This window comes from Manihot esculenta, chromosome 18 (genome assembly GCF_001659605.2).
Source record: "Manihot esculenta cultivar AM560-2 chromosome 18, M.esculenta_v8, whole genome shotgun sequence".
Taxonomy (NCBI): domain Eukaryota; kingdom Viridiplantae; phylum Streptophyta; class Magnoliopsida; order Malpighiales; family Euphorbiaceae; genus Manihot; species Manihot esculenta.
In genome coordinates, this window is record NC_035178.2 from 11305862 (window position 1) to 11329140 (window position 23279).

At 31.1% G+C, this 23279-nt stretch overlaps 3 protein-coding genes across 4 annotated transcripts; all 3 read right to left on the reverse strand.

Annotated features, from left to right (window-relative positions):
• Positions 1-1533: 1533 nt before the first annotated feature.
• LOC110606521 (serpin-ZX) lies at positions 1534-3538 on the reverse strand. Its single transcript, XM_021745370.2, has 2 exons — positions 2595-3538; positions 1534-2505 (listed from the first exon to the last, which is right to left on the reverse strand). The coding sequence occupies exons 1-2, from the start codon at positions 3279-3281 to the stop codon at positions 1726-1728; spliced, it is 1467 nt and encodes a 488-aa protein (XP_021601062.1). The 5' UTR covers positions 3282-3538; the 3' UTR covers positions 1534-1725.
• Positions 3539-6603: 3065 nt separating this feature from the next.
• Positions 6604-13865, reverse strand: LOC110605815 (CMP-sialic acid transporter 4). 2 transcript variants are annotated; one of them, XM_021744456.2, is made up of 16 exons: positions 13657-13865; positions 13308-13480; positions 12868-12928; positions 12686-12749; positions 12431-12542; positions 12180-12259; positions 11683-11758; positions 11490-11590; positions 11230-11301; positions 10667-10715; positions 10524-10565; positions 10170-10291; positions 9926-9985; positions 7783-7831; positions 7225-7319; positions 6604-6949 (listed from the first exon to the last, which is right to left on the reverse strand). In XM_021744456.2, the coding sequence occupies exons 2-16, from the start codon at positions 13332-13334 to the stop codon at positions 6892-6894; spliced, it is 1068 nt and encodes a 355-aa protein (XP_021600148.1). In that variant the 5' UTR covers positions 13335-13480; positions 13657-13865; the 3' UTR covers positions 6604-6891. The 2 variants fall into 2 exon arrangements, with proteins under 2 accessions (XP_021600148.1, XP_021600149.1); XM_021744457.2 differs by having other exon boundaries at positions 13308-13485.
• Positions 13866-17947: 4082 nt separating this feature from the next.
• On the reverse strand, positions 17948-20626 carry LOC110606053 (endoglucanase 9). The gene is made up of 6 exons (XM_021744787.2): positions 20342-20626; positions 19755-20258; positions 19270-19419; positions 19042-19153; positions 18651-18814; positions 17948-18563 (listed from the first exon to the last, which is right to left on the reverse strand). Exons 1-6 carry the CDS (start codon positions 20540-20542, stop codon positions 18231-18233), a joined length of 1464 nt encoding a protein of 487 aa, XP_021600479.1. The 5' UTR covers positions 20543-20626; the 3' UTR covers positions 17948-18230.
• Between the last annotated feature and the right edge of the window lie 2653 nt (positions 20627-23279).

Here is a 23279-nt window from a genome sequence, read left to right on the forward strand (position 1 = left end):
TAATCTACCCAAATTCCATTGACAAAAGATGTGATCAGCCCTTGATTGCTGCCCGTAAAAGATCCTGCATTGCTGTTAACAGAAGAAAATCCTGGGACTCTGTTTTCCAATCCAACACTGCCAAATGTTGGAGAGCCATGAAAAGAAAACCCAAATGCAAATGGGTTATGTTGCAGTTGATTACTCCTACTGGAAGATGCTTCTTCTCTGGTTGGTTGGGAAGGCTCGGAATTAAGACCACTGAAGGTTTCAGATTCAAGAAATTCCTGGCTTGTTGTTGCAAGAGCCATCATTTGTGAAGATTGAGCATTGAGATCGCCAATGCTTTCTGATTCAAGAAAGCTTAGCAACTGCACCAGAGGACGTCCTCTAGCGCCCGAAGCCACCAAATTCAACATAGCATGTAGAGAGAGAGGAGATAATACCAAATTATTGTTGCAGCCCTTTTTGATTTCCTGGAGAATCAGATGCCTAGCTATGCGCACTCCATAGGAGTTGGGTCAATCTCCATAAGACTTGGATCACTTCCCATTTGAAATTCTGTCAACGGTCAAATTTGATAGTTAGCGTTCATCACCAGAGGAAATATAATACATAAGGTACATAAGAGCTTAAAAACTAAGGAAATTAGAAATATCTATATAGTTTTCTCTGGAGGTTTCTTAATTCATGAAAAGCAACACAAAAACTGGAATCCAAATTCTAGTGCTTCCATTGATTCCAGCATATATTATTTGAGAGCTTCTCCACCATAATAACCCATTGATCTCCCTCAGTTGGCCTTTCCGAGAGGAAGAGAGGATCAAATTTTGAATTTAACAGAAACTAGAGAAGATTATTAAAAGGAAAAAAAATCAGTAAGAAATTTTCTTGGCAACCAAACAATGTATGTGATTATAGACAGACAAAGGGGAAGAAGAATACCTTGTTGAATAAATTCAAATTCAACCAAACAATGCAAAGTGAGCAGATGTTGAAGTCTAAAGGGTTTATATTTGGGCTTCTAGAAACCGAGTAGGTTAGGTGAGATTCATGAAAAGGTAATCACAAATTATGCGTTTCTAATAGTTGTTCTTGGTGTAGGGTTCGATTTTAGGTAAGGCGCAACTCTAGAGGTTATGAACCAGGCATACATGCCACCAACGGTGACTCCCAAGATCGTAGATGCTTTAGAGCTTTGCCTTTTGCACCCTCTTGGCTATTTCAAAGCAGTAGTTCTTGAGCTTGGGTTGCTCTTTTGTCTTTGAGCTTATAGTATCTCCATGGTCCATATCTCTTTAAGAAACAAACATGCATTTGCCTTGCTTTGTTTTCTTTGGGATCATTTTTGCTTGGAAAAGGAAACCTTTGTCTAAGCTTCAGTCAGCTATGTATAGCTATGGGACAGAGACTTTTGGTTTGTGTTTCAAAGTGTTGAGACAAATGTCTCTTCTAGAAGCTCAAGGCTTCAACTCCAGCAATTCTTCATCTGAATTCTTTCTTTTTGCTGGGTCAGTTAGAAACGAATATGGATACACTTTGAAAACAAATATGGATACACTCAAAATAATAATAATATAGATTATTATTATTTCATTACATAATTGATTTTATTACATTGAACAGGTTGATTGACCAAAACAGGAAACATTTGAAAGAAGGTTTTGTTGAGCAACCAATTAAAGTTTCATAACGCAGCTTGGCGTTCCACAGCTGGAAGATGATCACAAGTTTCAAGGCTTTTGATCAGAGAGGATTCAATACAGCTCCAGTAAAAAGAACAATCTGAGAAACCTCTTCTTTAATCATGAACATGAAAGGATAATCAGCAACAAAACTTGGTGGAGGAAACTCAGGTGCAAGGAAGCAGCACTCAGCACAAGCAAACACTGTCGTTGCTGTTGCAACTGTACCTTCTTCATTTACTTCAATAAAAGACTTGTGAATTGCATCTGTGACACAAATATCTGAGCCATCAACAATCTCTGTGAGCTCCCTGTTCTTCTCAAAAATCATAGTCAATCCCAATTCTCTCATTATTTTCTTAGCATCTATCTCATAAGAGAACTTGAACTTGGGAATATAAATCTTGGAAAGTTTCACTTGTTGAAGCTCCCAATTCTGATGTAACAATCTCGGATCTGAAGTGAAGTGTTGTATTAATTCTTGCAGGCCATCTTTCTTATCAGGAAGAAAGATGTACATGGAAAATTGTTTGCTGTCTTGACCAGAATTGTATGGCAGCTTCAGAAGTTTGAAACCCTCAAATGATCCATAGAACTGTGGCTTACTAGGGTAGCTAATCATGAAGAGAACATTGACAGTTCTTCCATTAAGGAGGTGAAAGTCTTCAATCTTACTGTTTGAGGAATCAAATGGGTGAAGCCATTTTCCTTCAAAATAGAGTGCATTTGCAAGCACAAGTATTGTAGTTGTGTCGATGAAACCAGCCGGGAGAAGATCATTGATGAGACCTTTTGATGCCTTTTTTACCCAAAGATTCACTTCTTTTCTTACTTCCTCAGCCTTCAAAATCAAAGTAATGTTTCATCACAAAATAATTGGAAGAAGTAATTAACATTAATCAGAAGATAATTGCTGATGAGCATATTTACCTGGGTCAGAAAGTCAACATTTTCAGCTTTGGCCTTGTAAATATCTTCAGCCACCTGTTTGAAAGAATGCTTCAAAGGGTACCGATGATCCACCCAAATTCCATTTACAAAAGATATGATCGGCCCTTGATTGCTGCCCGTGAAAGATCCTGCATTTCCGTTAGCAGAAGAAAATGGAAACGAGGTTGACTCATGCGTGCTTGAAAATAAGGATGATTTTCCTTTGATTGGGTTATCAAATTCAACACTGCTCAATGTTGGAGAGTGATGAAAAGGAAACCAAAATACAGATGGGTCATGTCGCAATTGATTGCTGCTCCTGGAAGATGCTTCTTCCCTAGTTGGTTGAGAAGACTGAGAATTGAGATCACTAGCATTTTCAGATTCAAGAAATTCCTGGCCAGTTGTTGCAAGAGCCATCATTTGTGAAGATTGAGAATTGAGATCGCCAATGCTTTCGGATTCAAGAAAGCTAAGCAGCTGCTGCAATGTACGTCCAGTGGAGCCTGAAGCCACCAAGTTCAACATAGCATGTAAAGAGAGTGGAGACAGTACCAGATTACTTTTGCAGCCATTCTTGATTTCCTTGAGAATCAAATGCCCAGCCATGCGCATGCCAAACTCCATCCTATTGCTCTGCTCCATAGAAGTTGTGTCAATCTCCATAGGAATTGGATTGCTTCCCATTGTCAACGCTCAAAACTGAAGGGCATTCATATTGGGCTGCTTGCAAGTCAAGCAAAAGCCGTGGGCAAGGAGAGGAACAGGAGGAGAAGTTGGCGTATAATAAATTTCCGGTTGGCGTGTAATAAATTTCCAGTCGGCAACTCAAGAGTATATAAAGCAATAATTGATTTTAATTATAAGCTATTCAATAAACCGGCTGGTTCAGTTAGGAGTGAGATTCGAATTTAAGTTTATTAAGGGAGTAAACCAAACCAAGATAGATAAATTACCTTAAAATACATCTTATTAATATAAAATTCAAATGATTTAAGTTATTTATTTGACATTGAGTTTTAGAAATAAAAAAATTCATTTAACATTTGGTTCAATGGCTAATGGTATATTACTCAATTGAAAAATCTAAGTTCCAGTCTCTGTATTCCAATTTCCTATCTAAAAAAAAAATATTATAAATATTATTTATGTCATCTATGCACCTAGTTATACTTTATTGTCCGATTATAATAGTTCAATTAAAATTAATTTAAATAATTTTTAAAATTATTTTTTATTTTAATATAAAATAATTAATTTAAATTTAGTAGTTTTTGAGCTGCATATATATAAACTTCATGTATTTTTTTTTTCTTATTGATGTGGGAGAGAATTCTGTGTAACTGCTTAGTTAAAATTAATTTAAATTACTTTTAAATTTAAATTATTTAGCAGTTATGAGATAATTTATTGACGTTAGACCGAGAATCCAAGCGTTACTCTTCATTTAATTTTGTAATATTTTTATAATTTTATTAAATTTTTAAATAGTGTGATTCGTTAATATTTGAGATGATCCTATTCTTTTTTTATTTATGACGGTTTTAATATCAATTATAACTAAAATTAACTTAAATAATTTTTAAATATACTTTTCGCTTTAACTTAAAATAGTTATTTAATTTTTTTAAATAATTTTGAGCTAATTATATATAAATTTCATATATTTTTTCTTTTTATGATATGAGACAAGAATCCCACATTTTAAATACAAAACTGACTTAAGTTTTAATATTAATTTGATCACTCGCCTAGTAATGAACAGGGTGGATATCCACTTATTTACAGGTTAAGGCATTAATATCCAAAGTGTGAGGGCCGAGTTATATCATTTTAATATTTTTAAAATAAAAATTATTTTAATTAATTTCAACAATTTTTTTAATTAAAATATTTTAAACAGTAATACCATACAGGCCAATGAGCAAATTCACCCGAGCCAATTCTCAGCCAGTGTAGGGCCAGGGGTATTGGTGTTTTCTAGGGAAGAATAAGTACAAGTAGACTTCAAAAGCTGTATTGCAGGCCAGCTGCTGCACTTGTTCATGTGATTTTGCCATCTAATTAACATGGAAAACAATGTGATCTACCACATTATCTGTAAATTAAGCCGATAAAATGCACTGTATTTCAGAGAAGTTTGGGATTCCACGACTAAAGGTGAAGACTTTCATCTCCAAAACGGAGAAACTTTTGCTTTTATGTTACTAAGTTCTGTTTTGGGTTAATACTACAAAACAAAAGAGATCACTCAAATGATCAAGTCAAATTGAGCTTCTAGGAAATAAATGCCCTAAGAAAAAAGATAAATAGTGTAAGTGCTCTGGTACAGCTTAAAAATATTGTTAGAATGCTTTTTTTTTAATGTCGAAGATGATGAAACTTTCTTGAGAAAATGCAAAAAAGTCCACACATTCTAATATAACTCGGTTACAAGGAAAAAAACTAAGTTCAAGGAAACAAAATAGCAAGCCCCTAAAAAGCCCAGACCAAGGTTTACAGCCCAAATATAAAGAAAGTCCAGGGCACAAAAAAAGAAACCTTAGATTGTGCCTTCAAAAAGAGCTCAATGATCCCAACAAAGAAAAAGACTGTGCATGCAATCAGCCACAAAAACCATTGAAACCCATGGATTATAAGCTATCCAGAACTAAGAAGCACGGTTGAGTCTTCATTTGAACTATGGAGGAGGATGTCGAGAGTGCTTATCTGGCCATCTGTGAGCCTTGAAGATCTCCTGCCCATAACTAGGGAAAAAAGGTACAATGATCCCTAAGATCTCGACATCAAAAGAAGGATTAAATACGTCCACAGCTGAAAAGGATGGAGCATGTACTGAGACATACAGGCGCAGAAGGGAGGAAAGGTTGAGACGTTTGGCATCACGAGAAACTCCTCTCTTAGGCATGTAACAACTTGGAACCTCTAAAAGCACATCCATGCAAAACACATGCAACCACAAACAAACCACAACCAGGAAAAAAACCAAATCTCATAGAGCCTCTCACAAGAATCGTAATTTGGAGAAAAGAGAAAAACAAACAAAAGCAAAACCCTCAGGTAATCTGTGAAGTTATGGTGTCAAAGTTTGCAACAGATATGAAGGTACTAACAGATAGGTAATCTGTTAAGCCGAAAACTGTAATCGTAGAATCATTCCTTATGGGCAATTGGACAGTTAATGTTTAGCTAGCAGAAAAAGACTTACTAGTAGGTAGCATAACTGGAGATGGCATATTTTGGCCATGTATCCCATAATTTCAGCAATGGAGGGGTGAAATGTCTATTGGTTCAGACACGAAAATTAAAGTTATTATATTGTGTCGAAGTGGTGCAAGTGATATTTTGGAAAATAAGTGGTTTTTTGGGACTAATATGACCAGAATCCGATTTTTGCCTTTGATCTAACGTTATCACATTTCCAACAAGAATGTTCCTTAAATACAAGTACCCTATTGACCAGTTACTTTTTAATTACGAATTGAAAATTGATATTCATCCTGAACTTAAAATATAAATCAAAGTCAACATGAAGTAACCACATTGGTATCAGTTATGATGCATTTGTGAGTAAGCACTACAACAAACGTTCCAAACAGAATTAGAAATCCATCAACAGTAGAAATTCATCTTTTCAATTTATCTCTATCTGAATTTATTAAATAACTAGATTAAATTTTAGCTTTCTCTTGTCAGCTAGATAAGTGTCCATGTTCAAATTAAACTATAATTAGTTATTTGCATCGTAAGCCTCACTATATAAAATGGGTTACTACTAATGAATAAAACAAACAGAAACTATTTATCCAATTCTGCCAAGATCTAGAGTTCTCTTTTAAGGAGCTTTGAAACTATTTACCCAATTATGCCAAGGTCTGGAGCTCTCCTATCTCCTATCCGCTGACGATCCTTAACTAGGGAATTTAACAGTATCTAACTAATGACATGCCAACACAAGTTCATATGCATTAGAGTCTCATTTCAAATGAAACATTTCAAACTCAGTATATGATGTGACTAAAATATAATCAGAGTACTGAAAAGTTTCTACAAATGAAACTGGGCATCTCTTGCTCATCTATCCTTAAAGCGGAACAAAAACACTAGAGACTGAAATCTAGTATTTCATGCTTGTTGATCGAGAATTAGTTGTAATAGAATTATATAAACTGTAATGCTTCTCTCTCTCTTTTTCAAATAGGTACACCCAAGATAACTGTGTAGGTGGGAAAATAAAGGGAAAAAAAAATTTAGCAGAAGCCTTTACACTGGATTTGGCAGAGATCATAAAAAGTCACTATCTTTGTCTTGTTAACTTGCTAATGGAGTGTAGATACACCGAGACAGAGACAACGCTGGAAAAATACATGATACAATTAGTAAGTAAACAAAACCATCTTGCTTTTGAACATTGCAATAACAAATATTCACCATGAATGTGTTATAACATGACAGGTGTGCAGAATTAGGACAAAGTGAATGCAGATATAAAATTATAAACTCAACAGATTCTTGTATTACCAGTTCTACCACTGGACATGATATATGTGGTTGCAGGGGAAGATAATGTGAAAATAGATGTATAGACTACAGCTAAGGCAGACAAAAGTGTGTGCCATAGGCAGCTTACGTTGAGCCAAGGAAGAAAGCAAGGGATAGATGAAAGCCAAATAGAAACACAGAGACAACTGCTGTGAGAAGCATCGCCACTGAAGTAGCATAGACCTGCACCATTATTTGGAACATAAATAAACAGAGGAACTACAATTAGGAGATCAAAATATGCTGCGAGTACATTTCTTTTCTTTTCAATCGCTCCAAAATTAACAGAGTTGAAACCAGAAAAGGAAAACAGAAAATGGTTCTTCGTATCAATCTGGCCAACAACTTCAGCCTCAGACCCACTTTCCTCAACCATAGCAACTAATATTCCCACATAAGATATCTTCTTAAAATGTGCAATCTAAAAACCATGCTAAAAACTAGAGGACAGAAGAGAAGAAAGAGATACTTTTTTTCAAAAAAAAAATGTTGCTAGGAGTAATTCTACATAAATCAGCCAGTTTTCACTTAACAAAATATCACAAATTTGCTTCACACTTCCATCAAAATAAAGGAAAAAGGCTATCAACATTCTTAATTGTATAAATGTGAAGTAATAAAAGACAATGGCAACAGTATATTTTACCTTTACGATGTTGTCTGCATATTTCATTACCATGGATACAGCAATGCCACTGCACAGTGCACAGGGAAAATAAGAAATATCAGAGCCTGAATGGACAATATGGAATTTCTAAAAATTTCCTCGGCATGCTCATGTCAAGTAGCAATATCATGAATGATATTCATTCACACTAAATGTTCTCCTTGTTATAGGTTATAAGAACTAAATATGTTAACATAGGAATAGGAAGTAAATATTGATAGATGGGTCAGTTGCTTAATCTTAGGATTGTATAATTATAGACTTGATTTCCTTCCTATTTAGATACGGTCTCTCATATATAAATAGATTGTAATCTTTATTATGAAATACAACAAATATTATCCTTTTACATGGTATCAGAGCCTCACTAGAGATTTAAATTTTTTTTGAGACTTAAGGATATGTTCATTTGGGTTACCCATAAAGTGTAACATTTGGAGACTTAGGGCTCTGTTCATTTGGGTTACTCATAAAGGGTAACATTTGGAGGCTTAAGGGCCATGTTCATTTGGATTACCAATAAAGAGTACCATTTAGAGACTTAGAGTTCTGTTCAGTTGGGTTACCCATAAATGTAACATTTGTTGACTCAAGGGACTTAGGGTTCTGTTCATTTGGGTTATCCACAAAGGGAAACATTTGGAGACTAGGACTCTTTTCATTTGGGTTATCCATAAAAGGTAATATTTGGAGACTTAGGGCTCTGTTCATCGGGCATTGTTCACGGGAATTGTTCATCGGTTACTGTTCACAAGTAATGTTCATCGGTTACTGTTCACGAGTAATGTTCATCGGTTACTGTTCACGAGTAATATTCATCGGTTACTGTTCACGAGTGCTGTTCTTCTGATCCATTGTTTATTTTGATTGTTTTGAATTGGTTGTCTTTATGGCTGAAGTTAAAACCACTTTAACTAATGTGATTCTTGTGATACTAAAATCACATAACACAAATTAAATAGATCTAATTTTTTATATTGGAGTAAGACTATCCGTATTTATTTACGAAGTATTGAAAAGGATGATCATCTTACCAAGAATCCTTCTACTGATGAAACTCGTAGAGATTGGATGAGGGATGATGCTCGTTTATTTCTGCAGATTCGAAATTCTATTCATAGTGGGGTGATTAGTCTTATTAATCACTCTTGAATTTGTTAAAGAATTAATGGAGTATTTGGAATTTCTATATTCTGGCAAAGGGAATATTTCTCGTATTTATGATGTGTGTAAGGCATTTTACTGAGTTGAGAAAATGTGGTCTCCCATTCTAGTGCTGAACCTAAATGTCGAGTAATGGCAAAAGCCGTTTGTGAAGTTTTGTGGATACGTCAACTATTGGAAGAAGTTGGGTTCACAAATTCGGTATTTACTAAGTTGCATGGGACGAGTTGATTATATATGTAACAAGTTGGGCATGATTAACATTTATTCTCCAACTTGAGTAGGGGTGTTATAGGTTATAGGAAGTAAATATGTTAATATAGAAAGTAAATATTGATAGATGAGTCAGTTGCTTAATTTTAGGGATTGTATAATTATAGGCTTGATTTTCCTTTCTGTTTAGATATTGTCTCTTATATATAAATAGGTTGTAATAAATAGGTTGTAATCTCTATCGTGAAATACAACAAATATTATCTTTTTACACTCCTATTAGGCTGTCTGGAAGGTTGACATTCTCAGTAAAATTTAGGGGAAAACTCTGGAGAAATATAATGCTAGATATCTATTAAGCAACCTTTATTATGTAGTATGAACTACTATCCCTTTTTCTTGTCTCATACCTATTTAATTAATTCATGCTACTATCAAATGAGCTCAAATATTTGTTTCTTAAACATCCCAATGATGGAAAAAAGAACTCTTCTTAATGCATTGAAGGGAGGATCTCATTAATTGGGGAAAAAAAATCCTAATACCAGCACATAGAACAGTAGATGACAATGGTATAAATAAGATTCTTAGTTGACAAATGCCCCTCTAACACAGTGTCAGATGCCACTACTATCATTTCCACAATCTCACTGTAATCTCAGATACCAAGAACATTACAAATACCTAATCTTTGTTGCAAAAACGGAAAACACACAAATAGAGCCAGAAAAGAGAAGTAACAAACCTGAGTGCATGATTGAGAATCATGAGAACTGTAATCAATGAATACCCGTGGAAGAAACCCCTGAAGTCAAATACGCAAACATAAAGAATGAAGTTATGGAGAGCAATAATCTATTTTAAGTTACTAAAACCACTAAGCAAAACAATATTAAAGGTATAGTTATCCCAAAATATAAAGAAAGAATAGTGGAGAGAAAGACAGCAAGCATTTTGAATTATAAAATAATAGAAAAGTTCAAATTTACTTGTTCATGACTGCATCAAAATCTTGAATCAGAATGGCAACAGCATTGAAGACCATCCCGAAGACATACAGCCAGAAGTTCTGCACATTTATGTTTCTTGAAGGACGTTTTTTAATAATAGCCTGTCAAAAGCAAAACTAATAATCAAATGTTTACCCATTCGTTTAAAATTTTCATTTTTAACACAGTTCACACATCATCAACGGAGATGATTCAATTTAACAATTTTAACTGAATTCAGTCCAGCTCTTGGTGGAGGTATGCTAGCAGCCAAAGATATATAAAGCATAATAAAATGTTTTAAACATCAATTTGGGCACATTGAGGAACAAACACTATAATTCAAAAACACACCTCAGTGTACACTCCAGCAAAACCACTTAAAAGTGCCATTACCTGCATAAGATTCACTGATTAGTAGTAATAAATAGGCAAAGTAAAACCTTCTTTTTTCCATTTATGTTTTCAACAAAGCATGAAAGATATGAAAGACGCACAATGGCCATTATCCAACCCTGATAAGGTGTTTGAAGAACGTGATCAGAACTGCAAAAAGAAAGTCATTTCCTAAGGAAGCCACTCAATTAAATGAACAAAAGAATTTATACTTGAAATCAATACTATATTCATAAAGAGGTGAACTACAATGTTAAAAGGCACATTTGGCCTTGGGTCATGAGGACAGCTGAGCAGTTCTGTTAAACCCCCACACTTATCCCAAATCTAACAGAATTTGAAGCAGGGACCTCCATATTGGAATATCCAAGTTCAAACCATTTGAGCGTCCCCTTCATAACAGAACAATGATTTTGATCCTCAATTCTCAAACATGGTTATATACATAGGGATATCAATTGATAGTTTAAATATTTAACCATTTTTTTTAACTCCATGGAATCAGAAAGAAGGTGCAAAAGAAAATAACATATTATTCAACTGTAAACTAAGTTGTGGGTTTCAAACTGCAACATGCATGCCTATTATATGCTAAGAGATAACATGGACCAATCCTATCATAGAAGAAATTGAAAATGAAGTAGTGATCATTGATCAATCTTACGAAGGGTTCAATTGTGCTGTGGTACATCCAGCACATAATAGAATGAAAGCTGCCCACTGAATCTCACTTAACCTGAAAACAATATATTCATCAGAAAACAGAAACTGATATGAATGTAGCAAAAGCTCTCTGTCTCTCTCTTTTGAGGCACATCTTAGCTTAACTAAAAATTAATAGCAGCATCTGATATATTAGGCTTGTTGAAAAAAGTAGTATAAAAAAGGATAACCTTCAGGACTGAAGAAACAGAAAAGACCTACTTTCTCTTGAGTATCATTTGATATAAAACACCAGTGCTTATAATATTAAGGTTCTTGAGTATTTGATAACCCGGAGCATCCACATAGGCAAAGATGTAATACTGCCAGAAACATTGGAACAAACAGATTATAAGTTTTATAAAACAACTTGTTACAACTAAAATGACAATAACAAACAATTAGCTGAACGTACCTGAAGCAAATTCTTGACAAGGTACAGTGCAGCAGGAATGGGATAAACACTGACTTCATCCAAAGTTGTAGACAACCTAGGGATTACAAAGCACAAGATAGAACACAATGCTTAGTAAATTCATTTATAGAAGAAACGGCAAGTCAAACTGTGCATGAATCCAAGTCAATAATTCTACTATAGAGGTCAAGTGTTTAAATTTCAAATAGAAAAAGCACAAAAATAAAGTTCAAGAACAAGACGCATATGATTCCATTTTAAAAAATTTTGCTACAAAAAGTTAGTAGAAACATATAAAATATGGATTTAAGTTCCATAAGATTGCTTCTCAGTCATAACATAGCTATTGAAGAATGCCCTTTTCTTGTGGTTCAAAGAGCAAAAGGTGAAATGAACTGTTTCAAAAATGCTATGACATCACATTTCTTATCAATATTCCCTGAAAACTATAAAAAAATAGAGAACAAAATCAAATAAAACAAATAAGAAAAGCTAACCTGTTATCTTCAGTAACTCCTTCATTTTTCCAGATCCTTGCCAAGGCTGCAAGTGATAAGACACATTTTAAAGTCTCCACCTAACAATAAAAGTAGGGACAGTGTGTTAATATTTTTCTTCTAGTCAATCCAGAGGTACCTAAGTGGATGTATGTGTATATATAAGCAGGTTCAAACTTGAAATTATTGTTCAAGAGTTGCTTTTTTCCAATATATTTGCATCTCAAATAGAATATTATAATTTGCCTTACCAAGAAATTTGCAGTAGTGACACTGTACTCGTACTTGCCAGCTCTTTTGGACCAAACAATAAGTATAGCTTGTGAACTTGTGAGAATAGTCAATGCGAGTGTAACAATTGTCCTATTCCATTGAATGGAAAACAAATTATAAGAACAAAAAAGACAATAACATGGCCGTTCTTCCTTTTATCCCCCATTTCCTAAGTTGAAGCCAAGCTACCAAATACCTATGCTGTTAATAGTTATGATAAAAACAGGTCTTACTTGCGCTTCCACTTGGATCTGTCACTTGAGCCCCCTCCCAAAGTAGCCACATTACTTAGAGGGACTGTAAATGAAAAGTTAATATTCAACAAATATGGTAGGTTAGATCTTGAAAACTGAATAGATTATACGACCAGAAGCATTACAAGTTAAGATTTTTTGTTAAGGAAAAAAAAAGACACCTGAAAGGGATTTGTTTCTTAAGCTCTCTATGTCCTCCCCAGCAGAGCCTTCATCTTTATCCTACATGATACATGTCATTCACAAGCATCAGTACTATCGACCCAAGTTTAGTCCCAAATGCAGAAAACTTAAATCTAAAGAGCTAGCAATTTAAGTTTCACTAGATAAACTCAATATGCAGAATTTAATTAACTCGATTAATAAAAATCCAAAGACATCACATCACTAGAAGCAAAATGACCATCTGAAGCCCTAGCAATTTTCATTCTTTGTTCCAAATACAATTATTTACAGTAAAACAATCAAAAGGCAAATGGGATAGGGTGCAATTAAACATGAGTAGACAAAAATCAGGAAAAGAAATCGTGGATTTGATACTTAGATAACAATAAAAGAGTGGATCCAAAGTGGAAGCGAGTGTTCGAGAAAGAAAACGAACCTCATCCTTGATTTTCCTGTACTCCATTTGCAAATCAACCCAGAAAAGCAAAATCACGCACAGATCTCTCTTTCAATTGCTACTGTATAAAACACTAACCAAAGTTCCTATTCCTTTTGGCCCCTTTCAGCTTCTATTTCTGCTCAAAATTAGCGATGTCGCCATTGAATTTCCTGCACTCAAGTTGCAAAACAAACCCAGAAAGTAAATCAGCCTCTCAATTGCTAATGCAGCAACTAGAAACTCCATTTCTATTCCTCACTGTAAACTTTCAGCAGCATTGAGTGCTACACGCTACAATAAACATGCCTACTACCTTATCTTTTGAGGAGAACGGAAAGAGACTTACGATTCCCATGATTTCTCTGAACTCGATCGAATCGCAATCAATTTTTCAATTCTTCAGAAAGCCAGATGAGATTCAGAAAGAATTGCAACTGAAATTGCAAATGTTGATTTTAGAAGAATTCGGAGCAAAATCATACAAGGAGCTAGCAGTGCTGGAGTGAGGAATTCTTCTCAGTATTGATATTATTAAATTCTATTTTACTCCGAAAAAAATCAAATGCCAAGAAAATCAATTAATTTAATTCTTTCATAAAAAACGAATTAGCCAATTTGTTTTTACACATAAAAAAAGTAAAAATGCAAAGAAAATTAATTAATTTAATATATCCATGTGAATAAATTTATCTAATTTAAATATTTGTTTAACATCTATTTTTCCATTAATTAAATTATAAAATATTTTTCTAATCAATTAATGGTTTCTTAACTGCCATTTTAAAATTGATTGAGATTTATACAGCGGTAAGTGGGTAAATTACCTTGTTTAGATTTTTTTTTCCTCCCTTCATTGATAAAATATGTATTTCTTATTTAGAATTTTCTTCTCAATAAAAAATTTAATTAAATCAAAATAGATAAATTATTTTTTTCAAATCTAATGCCTTTAGTCTTTTATTAAATAAAGTTTAAAGATACGCCTAAATTAATTTACAATGTTCAAATAATCCATTTTAAACTTTTGTGCTAATTTTTCTTTATCCATCTAATTTAAGACTGAATTGATTCAATAATCCATAAAAGTAGAGTATGAGAAATATACACTCTTATAATTAATAAAAATTAATTTTTTAAATTAAAAATAAATTGGATGTATTTCAAAAATATTAAATATTTTATTAATTTAAAAAATATTATTAAAAAATCTAGAAATTACAAACATATCAGCAGACTTAAGGCCTAGTACAGAAGGTACAGTTATTACGGCCCAAAGAATATATATTTTTTTAACAAAAAAAAATCTTAAAAATCTAAATTCTCAATATGGCCAACTTGCAAGAAAATTTCAATAGCGCTGCACTTACTATTTAGAAAAACAATTAGCCATCATGGCTAGCAAGATGCCAAAAGATAATAATAATAAAAAAAATCTCCTGTAGCTGCCACAAGGCCATCCAAATTAATAGACGAGTAAAGAGAGGTAACAATATGTCATCAACTTTAATTTTTTCATATTGCAAGGAGAGGATGTTTATAGCCAAACTTAGTGCATGCAACACTGAATTGAATGGAAGCAATGACTAATCCATGGAGAAAAGGCAACAACCTCCATTTCAGCAAATCACCACTTCTAGAGTTAATGAAGTTATTGTCACCAAATCAACAAACTTAACGCCACGAATAGATAGTGTGATCATTGAACAACTCTATCACACCTAAAGGAATGTCAACTCTATGATTTATTATGACTCTTTCTTTATCTATAAAAATTTTAATTTGAAAAATTTCAATATTTCAAACAGAAAGATACATACAAAATAAAAAAAATTACCCAACAATTGATAAATGAAAATTTTCAATCAAAACATCATTGTTATTAAATAAAAAAAACTATACGTACAACTCTACACAATAAAAGGACAAATTCATAAATATAAAGCATTAACAAAGACCCAAAAAATATGAAGGCCAAAGGAAATGTCTCTCCCTTCGAGATCGAGAGAGGTGAATGTCACCAACCAATTTCAAATTGGATTTATTTTGACATTAAAAAAATTAAAGGGTTTAATTAAACTTTATTCCGTTCTTTTATTCTAAATATTTCATTTTTTTTTCTTCTAAAGTATTATTATATGCATTACTATATTAATTTTTATTATTTAAATCATTATTTTCTTCAATAATTGACCCCAAAAACTCAAATCATTTGTGATTAAATTTATTATTTAGAGATATAGTATATGATTTTTTAACTCAAGATAAAAGTATTATCATTTTTTTTAAGATTCATACATCTTAGAATATGCATATATTTATGATATATTATTTTATTTTTTGTTTTTGTTTTTCACATGTTTTTAATATATTATATCAAATATTAAATTTTAATTATTATAATAAAAATAATTATATATAAAATGGTAGCTAATTAACTTAACATTTAGGTTGTTTACTATATTAGTGCACATTGACATAAATTGCATATACTTAAATTTATATATTATCATTTTTTTCAATTTTTAGCATTTTAACAAAGCCTATCATGCTATATATAAGAGGGGTGAGAAAAAAAAAATCAAAAATAGAGTATAAACTAACCAAATAAAAAAAATAAATTAATAAATAAATTAAAACAAATCAAACTAACCAAATTAGAAAAAGAATACAACAAGCACCCACGTCAATAGACACACCATCACAGTTAACTTTAGGCTCGAAAACAAAAAAAAATATAAAATATACATAAATTCAAACACATATCATGAAAATAGAAGAGAAAGAGACATGCAATAGAGAATCAAATAGGAGAAATCCACCAAAATGAATAATAGAGATGACCATCCAATTAACCATATAAGGAGAGAATGTGGCAAAATTTAATCATTCAACGACATACGGGAGTAGTACTCACCGGATGTAGCGATGCGGCCTTCAAATGCCACATCAGTAAAATAGATTGTCCTCTTTGAAGACAAATCGAAATCTTCAAAGTATTCAGTTTTATTAAAACAACTCTATAATCAAAATTAATAGAACCTACAAAACTTATAAATAAAATAAAAATTAAAAACAAAACAAAACCATCATGGCAGCCGTGAGAAAGAAATAAAAGACCTAACTTTTCAAAACAATCGAAATAATCACAACCATGCAAGATCACTAACAAAAAACCACTATAGTAGTAGAAAAATGAAAATCAATCTGATTCCTCTCTCTCACTTGCCCTACCTTTCTCTCTCAATTTCCTTTCACTTGCGCTTTTTTCTCTTTCCCTTTCTCTCTCTAACTTTATAAAAACTTCCCACTAATCACGCTTATAGCTAATAATTATTGCTATTTGTGATGCAATACTTTATTAATTACACATTCTTTATTCACAATAACATGACAAAAAGAGTTTTAGTATATGCAATGAAAAAAATACTTTTTAAATAAAAATTTAAAAATACAAGTAAAATGTTTGAATTGTTTTCATCGTTTAGCCTAAATTTATATTGTATATTTATTTAATTAAGGTTGACCAAATCCTTTTAATATAAAAAAAAACTTATGCTTTTACAAGTAATAATACGTAAAAACAATAACAAGGTATAAATTAATTATGCAAAGGTCCCTTGGTAAATTTTTTAAATTAATATTACATAAAAAATTTATATATATCACATATATTTAAAAAAAAAAAATTGCAGTATCACTCATAAATTTAGCCTGATGGTAAATATACTTGAATAAATATAAAAAATGTTAGATTTTACTCCTTTAATCTCCGATTCTCATTCAAAAAAAAATTGCAGTAAATAATTTCAAGCTTTTAACTTTTTACATCTACTTCTAAATTAATTAAGTCTCCGTAACTTTATTCAAAAGTTAATTTAATTTTAAATTTTAAATTAATTAAGCTTTTATATTGTTATTCAATAATTAAATAAACTCTTATATAATATAATATTATTTATTTATTAATAAAAAATTTATATGATAAAACTTATTTTTTTAATTTTAAAAATTATTTATTATATTTATATATTTTTTAAAATTTTAAATTAATTAAAATATTAAATTTTTGATTTTTTAAATTATAAAAAATAATATTTTATTATTAAAAAAATAATATTATATTATGTTAGGATATATTTAGCCTTTAACAAAAAGTACATGAATTTAATTAGTTCAAAATTTTGAATTGAACTTATTTAGCATTTAGAAGAAAAATATAAGAATTTAATTGAACTTATTTTTTTATATATTTTTATCCAGAAACGTATAGTTTACAATTAAAAAAAAGTATAATATTGCTAAATTTTATTAAGAAAAAGGGCAAGATGTTTACTTAAAGTTTTTGAGAAATTTTGTTTTAAAAATTTATTCTAGTTTGCTTTTTATAATTTGATAAAAAAATATTTTTAAAAATTATTGTTTAACTGAATCGTTTTTTTTAATGTTTAATTTAATATTCTCTTCTGCGAAATCCTATTTAGTAATTAAAAAAAAATAAAAGAAAATATTAGCTTCATTCTTGATATTTTCTTTTATAAAAGCAACCGTTTTATTAATATGTAAGTGATTAAAATATTATCAGTGGAATCTCATGAGACTAATTAATAAAAAAAAAAAAACATGTCATAAAAATAAAATTAGAAAAAGACCTCACTTGAATTTTCAGGAGGCATATATTAATTTAAACTACATAACAAGAGAAAATATTCTCCCATGAAATTAAATCCTATAAGACTCCGACCAGAATTTAAATTTAAGATATCTAAATTGATATCCTAAATTTTTTTGAGACAACATTTTAAAATAGTAATTAAAACAAAATAAACTTACTTCACCCTACTTTGGGTGGCAAATTAGACCCATTTTGAGTCTAAACATTAAGAAATATTTACAAGAAAACTAGATAATAAGAAATTTCCATTAGCGGATAAGGCTCCCAGCAAAATATGCCAAAGGACCAACTATAGCAGCATTGATATATGTTGCAGGTTCTGAGTGACTATAGTCGGACCGGTCATCTGGGAAGCCATCACTCTCGTTCGGACCACCAACGATGGCTCCGACTAAGATGTTAGGGTTGGGGTTTGGTGAATAGTAAAAGGGTTGGAAACCTCCATCGCATCCTATAGCTTGTGGGTGGCTTGCTTTAGATGGCAATGAAGATCCCCTGTGGTGAATTCTCTTTGGAAAATGTGGTCCAAATCCTACCATATATGACATTTGTATTGGGTTCACACCTAGGATGTAGTCCACCTGTAAGATAAATTAAAAAAAAAAAAGTTAGTTTAACCATATTTTTTTAAAAAATAAAGGGCAATTGATATAAACTGAGTGACTTGCCTGTCTTTTGGCTACATACAAGAGGGAATTGGGGGTCACAAGGAGACTGCCACAGTTGAAGGTGTGCTTTGTTGCTTTCATGTACTTGGCATATGTTGTGAGCAAAAATGATATTGATGTCACATATTGAAGGTTACTTTGAGGTAGCTTGTACATGAGTCCTCCTGCATTTCAATTCAATTATTATTTTATAAATAATCTTTTCTACAATTATTATACAAAAATTATTAAATAATTATATAAGAGCCATTAGGTCAATTAAAGTCAAATAATTAGGCTGTCTAAATGGTCCACCCACTTTGTGGGAATAGCATCTCTAATCATTTAAATAAATAAATAAAATACCATTCAAGAAATATTTCCAAAACAGTGGAGATTATGCCAAGGCTACCTTGTGTGTATTTTGTAGAAGAAGAGGGAGAGTTGGGTAAGATCTTGCACATGAAGTTTTCAGCTTCTACTTTGTACTGCTCAAAATTCTTGTCATTGTTGAGCACAGCTCTCTGCATAAAGGGGAAAAGAAACATTAGTAAAATAAATATATTTTAATAATTATAGATTTTTTTCTTTTTTTTTTCTGAAGTAATTATAGATTCAATTAAATAAGCTAGTGAATTACCCTTGATAAGAGCACATGGGCACCAGCATATTTATTATCCCAGCTGAAAAGGTCTGGCTGGTCATCAGCTCCCAAGGATTTCAGCAGATTGTAATAGGACATCTGATTTGTTGCCCTGAAAAGCCATGCTGCTCCCCACAGCAGCTCATCCTACAAACACCCATTTAAAAAAATATATAAAAAAAAAGGAAACAAATCATGGGTTAGGCCGTAGGACCATTAAGGTAATAATTAATTAATGAAAAATTATCATTTAATTTCTATAGAAAATTTATTAATTAATTTTTTAATTTAAAAAAATACATTAAATATCAGTAAATTTTTATAAAAGTAAGAAAACAATTGATGAATTTAACGAGTAATTTTCTAAAATTAAAAAATTAATTAAAAGTTTTTTTCATAAAACAGAACTAAATAATAATTTTTCATTAACTAATTAATTGGCATTAGGCAATGCCACATCCTCAAGATTTGAACCAGCCTACCTTATAGCCAGAATATGAGCAATAGAAAGGGCAAACAGCTGACCCAAGTGAATCACTATAGGCACCCTGATGTTGCACAGCAAATTGCAAAACATCCTTAGCAGTGCTCAACAGCAACTTGGAATACGCAGGATCAGCTTTCCGAAAAACCATAGAAGCAGCAGCAAGAGCAGCAGCAGTTTCACCAGCAACATCAGAGCCAGGATTGCTCGGAGACACAAAGTAAACTGAACGGACAGTGTCCATATCTTCAGGCCTCTCCCAACACTTGTGATCAGCATTAGGGTCACCAACACCCACATAGAGTCTCCCAGGGGTTGCTCTGGCACATTTCAGAAGATAATCTGTAGCCCAGCGGATTGCAGCCCTTGCATTTTGGAGTTCAGGACCCATTTTTTTGCCATATTCAAGTGTACCCCATGAAAGCATTGTGGTAGTGAAGGCCATTGGGAAGTTAAATTTCACATTGTCTCCAGCATCATAGTAGCCTCCAGTCAAATCCACCTGTTGCAAAATGACAAATACTTTAAAACCCATTAACCACTAATGCCAAAAATTGAAAACGAAGACAAAAATTGGGGACATACATGGCCAAGCATGCCATCAGAGAGGCCAGAAATGGACCTCCAAGTGATTTGCTGTGAAGGAGGAAGCCTCCCAGACCTCTGACCTTGAAAGAACAAAATGGATTTTGCTAATGCCTCTTTGTAATTTGGATTGGCTCCATTGACAAAACCCAAAAGCAAGAAACACAAAGAGAACACAAGGCAGAAAGAAACCCTTGCCATTGTTGTTGTTTTTTAGGGTACCCTTTGGCTATTAGGACCCTTTAGTACCAAACAACAATGCTTTTTTCTGGCTGTGACTTTGATTGATCAATGACATGGGTTTATATAGTAGAGTGTTATTAGGCTTATCACCAAAGCGCCAATCAAGGCTTTTCCATTCAAAACTTGATTTGTTTAATTTTATTAATTAAGTAATAAATTTTAAGTTATCTTTTTTGTTTTATTTTATTTGATTTTTGCTTTATGCATATTATTATCATTATTATCATGTTGAAACATCTTGTCTAAGTAATTTAGGGTTTAGAATGATGAAAAAGTTAGCCATGCAATGTACATGGTAATTATGGCCATAGATGAAAATGCATATGGTCTTTTAATTATGCCAACTCAGTTGACTATGCTGGGTCCTTTCCTCTCCTCTGTAACACCTGCAAGTTTAAGCATAAATGGAAAATATTATGTTTTAAAGTATCTTATTTTAATTACTTTTTTAAAAAAAATAATTTTTTATATTTAATTCTAATATTAAAAAATAAAGGTGGTTAATAAGATTTTTATTTAAAAAATTAATAAGATTCTTACAATTTAAAAAATAATTTTTTATAAAGAAAAAAGTCATTTTACTTTAAAAGGTTTAATTTTATTTTTTTATTATAAAATATTTTTTAAAATTATTTTAAGCATCTAAACGTTAAAACATACAGACAATATTATATTAGAAAAGAGGGGTTAGAAATTAACTTATTAGTAAATTTTGGTTATAAATTATATATATGGAAAGTGGGTAAAGGAAATTTTTTATAGAATCTTATAAAGTTTGTTGATTTTTTTGCACATAGAAAATTGCTCTTAAATCAAAATATTTTTTCTCATTTTTATATATTTCCTAAATTCATGGGTATTTATGTTAATTTGGTTACCAATGGTAGAAAATCTTCAATTTTCAAATCTCAATTAATTAAAATTGGATAAATTACTATCATTGTTCAAATTAACTAAATGAAATTTAATTTCATAAATTATTCAAAATCTTCTTTAACCTTAATTTGGTAGTCTTTATATTATTACACAGGTAGAAGTTTTAATATTTTTCAAAGTTTAAATATTTTATTTAAAGACTAGAAATTTTTTTCTCTTTTAAAATAGGGATTCGGGAATTAGAAAAATAGAATATGAAATATTTATTCAAATACAGTTACTAGATTAAATCTGTGAGTGTTGAAAAACTAGAAATTTAATTAAAATTTAAAAATAAATAAATAAAAAAATATATATTATTCTGCATATAAATTTAAATTTAAATCAATTTAATTTGATAATTTTTATATTATTTATTTTCTTTATTTTAATAAAAAATTGAGACGAGTATACTAATGATATATTTTTAATTATTGAACTAAATAAATTGCATATGATTTTTCATAAAACAATTAGTCAAAAATCAAATGGAATGATACCTAACTGAATATAAAGAAAAAAAAAACTCTGTAGTACCTAAACAAACACCAGACTCATGCACCAAATATCTTCATAGTGTTTGGTCAATTCCCGACCAAAATTAGCACCTTCTACCAAAAATTGAGCATCTGGGTTTTGTTCAGTGGGAGAAAATTATTCCATTATAACCGAAAAAACTGCAAAAAATAACGGCCAATTAGTGGAAATTTTTGGGCCATTGGTTCTTTATTTTCTTTAGTTTGGCTTCTTTATGTCAGATTATTGATTAAAGGAGAATAAAGGGTTGGCGTGAATGGCGCGATTTTGATAGGGTCTGGCCTCGGATAGCGCTAAGAAATCGGCGCCAAAATGTTTAAAAATTAATAAACGTGAATGCCTTTTTCTTGTGTGCTTTGATTATTTTCCATTTCTTTTTTTCTTCTTGGGATTCTGTTATCTGCCTTGGTTTCTTCCCTTGCTTGAATACTTTTGGACTAAGCTTGTACTTTTTTTTCTATCATTTTAAGAATTATTTTTATCTATAAATATTTATGAAAAAATTTAAAACTTTTATTTAACATTTTAAATGAATTCAAGTATTTAAAATACTTTATTGACCCTGGTTTGAATTCTAAAAAAACTCAATTGAAATTAGTTAAATTTTAAAATTAATTAAATACTTTATTGATCCTGGTTTGAATTCTAAAAAAACTCAATTGAAGAAATTAGTTAAATTTTAAAATTAAATATTACATTCTAAATAATAAAAAAGCAAAAAATATCTGACTAATTTTATAAATTATATACTTTTAAATCTTGTAAATTAAAAAAAATTAAATTCAAAATAAAAATTATAACTTTAATATTTAAAAAATTAAAAAAATTAAAATTAAAATAATTTTTACATATTATTTTAATTATTTTAAAAAATATGATTAATTTAATTTTATAAAATTTAAAAAATAAAATATATTTTACACATTATTTTATGGTTTTTTTTATAGATGCAGCTACTTTTAAATTTTATATGAATTAAAAATTAAAATAATTTATAATATTAATTTTTTTTTAAAATGTGTCTAATTTTAATTTTTGTGGTGAGAGAAGTGGTAGAAATGAGGGAGAAATCGTGGCTGTGAGAAGAGCGGCAGGGAAAGGAGCACTGGAGAGAGGAACGGCAGCGGCGAGAGCAGCAGCGATGAGAGAGTAGAAGAAGAAAGAGAGATCGCGAATTGAAATTAGAGAGAGATTAGAAGGTAACTAGGGTTTTGTTTTATATTTATATATATTCCATTACTTC